At 45.8% G+C, this 10,445-nt stretch overlaps 1 protein-coding gene across 1 annotated transcript; it reads right to left on the reverse strand.

The window, feature by feature from the left end:
- Positions 1–5,914: 5,914 nt before the first annotated feature.
- Positions 5,915–7,751, reverse strand: LOC119443856 (uncharacterized). Its single transcript, XM_037708479.2, has one exon. The coding sequence runs from the start codon at positions 7,749–7,751 to the stop codon at positions 6,486–6,488; it is 1,266 nt and encodes a 421-aa protein (XP_037564407.1). The 3' UTR covers positions 5,915–6,485.
- Between the last annotated feature and the right edge of the window lie 2,694 nt (positions 7,752–10,445).

Below are 10,445 nucleotides of genomic sequence, written 5' to 3' on the forward strand. Positions count from 1 at the left end.
GAAAACCCAGCGTACAAGCCCAAGACCGGAGGACCAGATATGGCTGGTGAACAGGCCTAGGCTATCAGCGCACGTCCATGGCTCTACCTGGAATAGCGTGGCGGCCTACCTTCGGGTATTATCAGCTTGGCGTCTGCAATATAAAGTTTATTCACTCACATCTGCAAGAAAGCGTCCAATTGCAGGTGCAGTGGGGAAGTCGAGGGGGCGGGCAACGAAAGCGTCTCTTTAGAATGGGGGAAATACATTCGTGAAATATATACATGAAAGAGTTGCGTTGGGAGCGCAAACCAAAATGGTCTCGTCAGAAGAAACCAAAGAAGGAATCTGAGAAATGATGGTGAATTATGGAGCTTATTGGTACAAAGGCCACATATGTGGCCATAAAGCACCAAGGTTATGTAATGGGTTGTCTAGGGTACATTAACTGAATTTGAAACGGTAGATGTAACATGACTGTACAGAGGCCCAAAGAAATTCGCAGTAAAGCGTGTAAAATGTGAATGTATTAAAATTATGACAATGACACATGAGGTGTTAGATGTGCTATGGACATAAGAATGTCACATGAGAATCTTGTAAATTTTGATTCTCAATTTTATAGCTGCTGTTGTTAAAGTTCGACCTCTCTAACCTAATAAAAGAAAAAAAAGCCTTTTGAGGATATAGTAGGGAGTCGTAAAATAGGGAAACAGCAATTTTGCCCCAGGAGCGGTTTGTTTAAGTCTGCCGCAAACTTCCATTTCACAGAAACCATGAGTGTGTTACAGTTCTGGCCAGCATCGGAGACAGTCTATTTAGACAGCTAAATAGGCCACCGAGACAGCTTCGAGTCCACGTAATGGAATGCGTTTAGAACCGTTTAGAAGACTTATGGAAGACGGTTCTGCAACGTGACGCCACGTCGCGGCGAGGAGAAAAAAGTTGCTAAAAGCACACACTATTTCGTTTATTTTAACGCTTTACGTCTGCGAATCTACGAAAAACGTGACATGACTTACATTAAAGACATAGTAAAGCGTGTCTACGTTGTCATGTGCGGTGACGACCTTCTCGTCGAGTTTCTAAGCGTCCTGCTCTGCTGCCATGTTGTTTGGTCAGGAAAGTAGCCTGCATCGTGTTTAACTCCAACGCTGTCTTCGCTAAGCTGTCTTCTTTGACCTTAGTGAAAATTGGAACGATAGTTAAGATAGCTGCTGTCCACTTAGCCGTCTCTACGGCGAGTATGTCTACGGCCCATGTCATCGCCCAACATGGCTGCAGCTGGCTTTCCCGCTTAAGGACCCACGGCAAGCCGTCTCTAACCCGCGATATTGCCTCCACAGAAAGAGAATGGTGTTATAGACTTTCGCTTCCCTTCGTATCACCTCGGCAGCAATGTTGGGGGATCATCTCGGCAGTCTTCTTCCTGAGGTTAGTTTTCGATATCGAAAGGAAAAGGCCGAGCCTTTGGTAACAGATAGGTGGCTGGCGCAATAGTACCACTGTCTTGGATTGGCTTGGTTTCGGGCAGCATGTGCTCTTTTTTCATGACAGCTCACGCCTTGAAACGATCGAAACATGCATCCATGTACACAAACGAACAATCGCGTCAAAGCGTTTTTTTTCAATAGACACAAATATACGAAAAAAGTAAGGACATAAATGCACACGTACCGCGTTCTACGCATCTCAATACTAGTTCAAGGCACTTAAAGACTGACAGATGTAACGCATCAATAACTGTGATCCTTTCGACTTTACTTGAAGGATCTCGTGTAGATGTAGGAACAACTGAAACTATAATTCACGTTCAGGAACGCACGAACGTGTCAGAACGCCTCCATAAATTTTACAACAGTTTTGGCGATTGGCACTGATCATGTGGGAGCTAGAGAAACCTGACAGTTTCAATTTCGGTTTCAAATTTTTAGCAGCAGAGAGAAATGTTAGGTTTAGCAGCATTTCACGACAAACGCAAATGAGTTCAACTGACCGAGTTAGGTCAGACGACCAGGCCAGAGCAAGCGTCAAGCGGAGGGCCTTCGAAACGAGCAACGAAGGTTGTTGCCACGGCAATAGTCGCGCAGGCAGGGACTATTGCCAACCACGTGCTACTTGCACACTTCGTGGTTATTACTTGCATTGCTTTTGCAGCGCTCACCAGCCTCAGCTTCCACGGTCACCTAGTGTGGTTCAGAAATCAAATAGACTTAAGTTCTTTGTTGTTTCGAAGAGACGATTATGAAGGCGTCTATACAAGCGTTCCCATGGCTGATGCCCAGCACCGTGACATCAACTATAAAAGAATAGAATAGGACAACATGAACGCCACTTAAGGTTACGAGGCGGAGCACGTAGAAGTCGTTTTATTGCAATAAAGAAAACATTGACAGAATAAAAAGAAAGCTATCAAATGATTGCAGCTTATTGCAGTTATTTCGTGGAGGCGATAGGCGCGAACAGGATCTCTGTAAGTAAAAATTTAACAAAAACATAAGGGTAATGTAACCTACTGAAACTTCCAATTTTGTTACACTATCTAGATCTTCCAAGAATAGCGATGAAGTTATCTGAACCTTCAATGATAAGATGGTTCTTTTCAAAGAAACCTGATTTTATCTGGCAGTAGTGACATAAGCTGTAGTCACGAGCATGGGCAAGCCAACGAACATATGCAAACCCACTGTGAGCGCACGTGACATTTCTGTAAACATGCTCGTCATTTCTATGCCAGGATAACCTCTAGACGGGCAACGCATGTGAGTGCAGAACGTATTGACGAACCAAGTTATAATTCGATTCCCGTCTAGTGAATTTAGAGTGATACTTCAATGCGGAAAGGTATGACGAGTACGACGTGGCCCCTCTAAAGTGCAGCCAACGAGTGCCGTGTATTATAACTTCAAGTCACAATATCGTCTTTTGCTTAGCATGCCGCCTCGACTGGTTGTCGTATAATGGCATTTCTCTAACGTGTTTCTTTCTTTCTCTCTTTTTTTACCTTCTTCCGCATTCAAAGACATTTACAGCGTAAACAAGTGCACGGAAAATATCTGCAGCCAAAAGCCAATGATGCCGAAAACGTAAACAGACTGCTGCCGGTCAAAATGAAAGCATGGTGCTGGCGTTGTATGCTTCCCCCGAAAAACTGTGGCTCATTTAATCGTACAGCGAACCGAGTAAGGGGCGGGAGGAGGGGGGAGGGGAAGAGAGGGAGTGTTATCACTGTGGTTTGACACAGTTTTGTAAACGCTGAAGTGCTGGCAGGCTTCGGAAAGGAGAAGAGGTGGGGGCGGGGGAGGGGGAGGCAGTGTTTCTCCCTCTGAATACATCAGGGTTTTTGACATTGGGAAAACGTATTTATTTAAGAAAAGGTCATGTAGATCCTACTACTATGTTGGAATCTGTGTGAAGTGAATCTCTAGAGGAGCGGACAATTAAATGCTAGTCAACTAAATGCGATGCTTACAATTGTCTTTGTTTTCATCCTCTCCTATGGAATGTGTAATCTGATCCAATGTTTATTTTTATGCGCAACACAGGTGATAACTTTATTGCCATGTACATGTAGTTTTTATGTTGACTCACTGCACCGTTACGCGAGTTGTCACTTTCTCGATATGAGATGCAAGAAACTGATCTCAGCAAAACGGGTTTTCTTGTGCTCAATCCAAAGGCTTAGCCGTTGAGATTACGAATATTTACACACATTTTCCCAGAGTAAACTTCTTCTTCCGTTTCGGAACATTTTCCCCCTCTTACAGTGTTTAGTGTCTTCGGAAGATATTTTACGGTAGTCAGCTCTGCGTGTTCCATTTTAAGTTCGCTGTAAAAGGTGGTATATGGGGACATAATTCTTTTACTTTCGCAGGGTTTCAGATTATTGCGCTCACTTACTCGACGCATAATTTTCCAACTGATCCAACGACAACATTTTTTTAAACACTTCGTTTCGTAACGCAGCCCAAACTTACCGACATTAAACAAGCCACTTTAGCAAATCCAAGTAACTTGGCATAAAACAACGTTACACTTGCTCGTCTATTTGAGAACTGTAACTACAAAAGTGCCGACTTAAGGTAGATGAACTTTATAAACATTGGGAAGTATTCTATACGTGAATCGAATGTGTTCGCAAGCAGTAAAGAAATTGTTTTCGCGGGTAACCGCGACTTCTGAAGGAAACGAAACAGGGCGACGGTTCACCCTGTTTCTTATGGCTATGCAGGTCACGTTCACCGGTGGTCTTTGTTCGCCAAGCAGCCGACGCAATGCACTGTCGAGAGGCGAACAGAAATGGATCGTGATTGGGGATTCCAAGACATTTGTGAGGAGTCAGCGACGAAAGAGGGATGCACTTAGCTTCGTCCTCGTATTTGGCCACTTAAACAGCTTACTTCTGTAGCGCATGGGTGCGTTGCTCAAATACAACAACGGAGGGTAGGTCACGTCGTTATACGTCATTCTGTGTGAACGTGCTAAGACACCGTTGGTAGGAATGACCTCTGCTGCTGGCCGAGTCAATGTCCCAAAGGCGTTGTCACGGTAAAGTTGCTTTTTGCAGTGGTAGTACTGCAAAAAAAGGGAAATATTTGGACGATGTATCTTCAACAGCGAAAGCACAATTTCGCAACTTCTGCTGAGTTCAAGGTATTGTGCTCAATGCACGGCGGCTTCTGCGTCCGTGTACCTGCGGCTGCTTATTGTAAGTCCTATTTGAAACGTGACATGTTTTTTTTAAATGCTCAAGCATTTCTATGCTTATCTAACTAGGAAAACCGTCGGACCGTCCGTCCGTCGCGTAGGACGATCGCTTTCAAGATAGGGCCCGCAGAAGCGAGCGAATTCACCTTCGTGCTGCCTCTCACTTCAACGCGAACTAAGCGGCGAGAACACAGCGCTCACGAAGCTATCATCCTTCGCTGCACTCTGCCGTCATCGCACATCACTTTCAAGAAAGGGCACGCGCCGCCGCCGGAGTTGAACGCCTTCCCCCTCCCTCTATCCAACCGGAGCATGAAGGAAGACGACGCGCTACCTCCCCGCTCTCTTCCCTTGCGCGGATACGCAGCCGCTGTCGGAGTACGGTTCATTAGAGAGGTTCAGCTTGTCCGGCAATCGGGCAAACGCGGGCGGACCGGGCGTTGAGGCGGAACCGTAAACGCGAGCGGCCTGTATGGTGCTGCCACCTAGTGGCGCAGAGATTAAACAGACAACAGATAATATTGCAGTAACAAGTGTATTCTACTTCGCTGCTGGTGTAAATTTTCGGCAGCAACACGATTACGCCACTGCTGAAAATTTACACAGGTAGCGAAATAGAATACACTTGGTCAATGCAATATTAGCTGTTTTTGTCTGTTTGAGCTCTGCGCCACCAGGTGGCAGCACCATACAGGCCGCTCACGCTTAAGGTTCCGCCACAACGCCCCAACGCCCGGTTCGCCAGCGCTTACCCGATTACCGGACAAGCTAAATCTCTCTAACAGACCGTTTTAGCTTAGCGTGTTTACCGTAATAGCGGGGTTAGCGAAATAGCGGTATCGAAATGCGCGCCATGCTCAGAACGCTAAATGACCCATACCTTTTGGTGTTCGCATGCCATTTCCCAGATTTAATGTTACCGCCTTCGCGTGATTTACGTAGTTTGTTAAGCATGGCGGTGGTCCCGGCTGCCCGCTTCGAATTGAATTGAGCGTTTTTACAGAATGCACGTTGTTCGTAGCTAGTGACTGTAAACAGCTTTTGCCGACAAAGTATTATAAATGACATTGCGCAGTTTTCGAGATCGCGTCTCGTTTAGAACGAGTCGAATCCTAACGATAGAAACATTCTAAAGCCCCTATATATAAAAAGTAGCGCCATTCTTAAATCTTGCCGTCACCGCGCTCACCCAACACCACCTAGACTTTAAGGCCTCTCCACGGCTCAGTGACGTCACCCTACCACGACGGCGCTGGACGTTCGGCTTCCGCGACCCCTTGGCTTTCCTATACAGTTCAGCGAGCTGAGAATGCCGCTTTGAAACAATTATTCTTTTTTGGGAACCATATTTTTCTTGCAAAAAGCCTGATTTTTTTTCGTCCTCGTTTGCGCGAAGGTGCACCCCTTACCTTTCGACATACCGTTACTGATTTTATTATGTATCAATATGCAGATTTGTGAAGCTACGTTTCAAACATTTTCTATTTTAAATGCTGAATGAAAGAGACTTTCAGAAGTCATATTTTATTTTCAGGAGAGAAACATGAGAAGTGAGCAGTTCATCAAAGCTGTTTCGCCACAAAAGCTGACATTGCATTAAGCGAACACAACTTAAAGATGCTCCGCAGGCACAAGAGAATACACTGTGTACAGAAATACAACACGAAAACCGGTTTCGGAACTAACATCCACCAGTAACCAATGAATACAGTCACAAGCAAACAAGTCACAAGCAAGCAAGCAAAACGAAGCACTGACATTTAATAATGAAAGAAAGCAGTCGCAAGTGCGTGGAGCAGTTAGTTTTTCAGAGTCTTCAGTTTTCGCTCTTTTTCTTTCGCGGCCTTTTCAGCTACAAGTTGATCATTTTTTCTTTTGCAAAAGTTACCTAATAACGTGTTAGCTGCTGCACATAGGACGTGGTGCATAGCCACTCGCGGGGTGTGTCCATTCTCACACACATCGAAATCAATGCTGTCAATTATTAAATCATGTGTGAGTGCCAAAAGAGCCTCCTTTTTATTTGGCAGTGCATGAAATTGTGTTGCATACTGTTCGCTCCTCAGTTTGTCCAGAACTATTTCTGCTGCAAGAACAGCGTTTGTTATTGCAGGCTGAGGAAACTTGAGACCGCCACGGGTCATGGCCTGCACTAATTCCCCACCTTCAACCTCAATGTTGTCTTCTAGCATCAAATTTCCTTTGCAAGACATGCATGAAAGTTTTTTGAACGCAGCATGGGCACAGTAACCAGCAACGTAGGTGGTTGCATGGAGATTCGGTGCCTTCTTCTGATAGTCATCGTCTGCAACCTCAATGTCAAACTTGTCGAGCACATCATCGTTTACTGCCACTGCAGCTGTTGCAGTTTCCATTTCTGGGAGCTCCAGAATATTTTGCAGACGAAGTTTTCGCTCAGACTCATACACTTGTCTTATGGATATGTGGTATTGCGCACCAGCGAGTTGGCGATACTTGCCAAACCTCTCTTCCAAGCAATCGGTCTGAAACTTTCCTAACAGCACATAGTCAAAGTGCATTTCCTCTAAGCAATATTTTGTCACTTTTACTAAGGTGTCTGTCGTGAGACGGAGGGCACTGTGCGTCTCCCTTGTAAGTATGCCTGTGTCAAACTTGAGTGACTGCCACAGATCTAGGCACTTCACTACACTCAACAAAAACTGGACCTGGGGACTTGTTACTGATGTAATAGGTGACTGCAGCTCGTCACGAAGCCGAATGCCCTTGTTGCATGTCTTTACATTCAGAATGCTCCACCACTTTGTTATTATTTCTAAAAACTCTGCAGTTCCAACCACATGCTCGAACTGAAGTCTGGGCCCACATGTCCGAAGAGCTGCCGCTGTAGAAGGGTTGAAAATTTTTAGCGCAAGCATGACATTTTGGCGCTCAATGTTCGATGGATTAAGAGCTTTTGTTGTAAGCGTTGGTGCAGACTTAATCAGCTGACTCTGTTCTTTTGAGTGAAGCTCTCGAAGAGTTTTAAATGAAGCTGTGAGTATAGGTGGTTTTTCGCTAGGTCCTGTGGGGCTAGGAAAGAACATGCACGTTCCAGCATTTCGCCGATTGATCCAATTGTTTCTCACACACTTCAATAAGTGTACAGGGTCAATTAGAAAAAAAGTGGGCGTTCAGAGTCTGCAGGGTGTCTATATACACTTTGAAGTTTGCAGGGCGCCCCAAAAAGTGACATTGTCTTACGGTTGATGGAGTTGTCACTTATCACTGCAATGATACGTAAACCGACATTCTCCAGCTCAGTAATAATGCTGTGCAAAATGGTATGAAGCTGCTGTGCGCTGATACGCTCTACCGGAAGTATGTGCACTACATTTTTCTGAGATGAAAGCAAGCTTTGCATCATGAACACGTGAGCTGTCTTCGCTGCATTTGAGCTATTACATGCTGCACCAACAATTACGCCTCCGTTATAATCAAAATAAGGCTGCAAGTGGATTTCGTCCATCATGAGAACGACAATTTTCTCATGTTCCTTCATCGTAGTGGCAAGCTTCTTTGCATAGGATAGGAATGAAGCCCCTTGCTGCTCGTGTGCTGGGCTTACTTTGTAGGAATCGCATATACGACGTATTGTTGACTGATGTGGTAGCCTAATGTTTCCAGAACTGCAGAGAAACCTGTAGGCATGCGGAGAAACTGTATATAAAATGCTCGAAAACACTAGCAACTCTGGAGAATACCGCAATGAGTTGCAGTGCTTCACAAGGAGAAGAGCAACTTGCTCTTTGAGAAATCGGACAGCATTCAGTTGCTCAACATTCGACAGCTCGCAATTTGAGGCATCTTGAAGAAGAGAAAGTGTCAACGTCAGCATACGCTTAATTCTCTCCTCCTCCTTAGGCAAAATCTTTTGATCTAAGGCCTCAACATCATCTAGCAGGCGGGTCAAGAGGCGCATATCATTAATTTTCACAGGGATGGTATCTATGCCATCAGTTGTTGTGAGCTGCACATCTCGGCAATAAACTTTCACAGTGAGGTCCTGTGAGATCGTGATCGACAGAAAAATAGAAGGGGCATCAACAGAAGCAAGACTGAAAAAAACCACGCAGGTGGGTCGAGAAATAACATTCCAGAAGCTGGAAAGCTTGATTTCCGAAAATCGCTCCAACAGAGTCTGGAAAGTGTCGATATTGTTTCCTGACTCTTCCTCCTCGTGGGTCTGAAGTGATGCGGCGATGGCTTCCCGCAAGGAAGCTGCTTCAAGGCGCATCCTCTTTTCATCAGGTGCCTCTCGAGACGTGGCTGTAGCGGGTGCGGAGAGGTACGCGGGACAGTTCGGGAAAACACAAGGAACGGCGTCGGGGCTAAGGCGAGCAATCTTCAATTTTGCCTCGACGACCTTGCCTGTTTTCGAGTCCACATAACTAGAAGAAGTCCAAATGTCTGACGCTCGGAAGTGCCGTTCGCAGACCTGGACACAAAACGGAAATAAGTTGGCATATTTAGGAGAGCTAACATGACGAGTAAAACAGTGAACACAAGATACTGAAAACTGGCGTCGCGCAGCATGTCAAAGTTTACAGATCGTGGAATAAATGTCACGATTTTGTAACTTACCACTGAGCGCTTTCCGGGTACGACATCAGCACGTGGAATGGCTTTTAACCATTGCCTTCTTCTGTCAGCGTCAGCCGGGAAAGTGAACACGCGCACAGCCTTCTCCCCGTCGTAGTTCCCGCGGTAGCCGGGAATACAACAGTGACCTGGCATTTTCACAAATAGCCCAGGAAATGTCACACGCACATGTTGCTTTCAAGGATGTTTCACTCGATATCCATCCAAGAATTCACCGCCGGAGCTAAACTTCAGTAAATGGCAAAGAAACGACGAAGAAACACGTGCAACGCACACGGTATATGTAACGAACGCAAAGAACATGTGCAAACTTGACGATGGCGATGTCCACAGCAATGGCGATGTTTTATCTCACATTACTATTTTAAAATTAATATTTAAAAATGTGGTTGATCCCTCTTATATAGGAATCGGTATAGAACACGAAAGTGAAACGTGTCTTCACAGAAGTAGTGTAATGTTTATTGCACATTCATATGTAATGTCTATTGGTGTTTTGTGGCTAAAGCGCCCTTAGGCGTTGATGCACCCACGCTGACGCCTGGTGGCAGGTCTTCTCCATCACGACTACCAACGTCGATGACCATGAGCAACCGTCGTGCATATGGAAGCTGCACTACGCTGCACACGCTAGCACAACGCGAAAGACGAAGCACGTAACTGACACACTAATACAACGCGCAAGACAAAGCACGTAACTGAATCGTCACCGAGTCAAATCAGCGCGTACAGCGCGTCGTAATTGCAGCCTCCGCGATCAACTTCAGAAACATTTTCAGAGCTAATTGCGGAGGCCACGCTCCGCTGTGCTGAGTACGGTGAACGCCACCTAGTACGGTTGGTAGTGCTTCTTGATGCCAGCGTCCCTTCGAATGCTGGCATCGAGGCGTCGTAGTGCTGAGACCACCGAAGCGTTCACTGTCGGTGCGCGTTAGTGTCATAATGCAGTACTTCTCTTTTCTGCTCGTAGGCGGCGGCACCGCCCCGAGCAAGAGCGCGGGTACACGGAGGAGTGTTAGATATATAAGGCGCGTCTGTGTAGCTCTCTGCATATGCGTTTGTGGCGCAATGGGTTAAAACGCTCGGCGATCTATCGTCGCGGACCGAGAGGTCGTGGGTTCGATTTCCAAATTTTGCAT

This window comes from Dermacentor silvarum, chromosome 3 (assembly GCF_013339745.2).
Source record: "Dermacentor silvarum isolate Dsil-2018 chromosome 3, BIME_Dsil_1.4, whole genome shotgun sequence".
In the NCBI taxonomy this organism is placed as follows: Eukaryota; Metazoa; Arthropoda; class Arachnida; order Ixodida; family Ixodidae; genus Dermacentor; species Dermacentor silvarum.

What these genes read in the sequence shown, in the direction of transcription:
- LOC119443856 (XM_037708479.2), bottom strand. Translation starts at nt 7,751, where the DNA reads ATGTTCTTTCCTAGCCCCACAGGACCTAGCGAAAAACCACCTATACTC.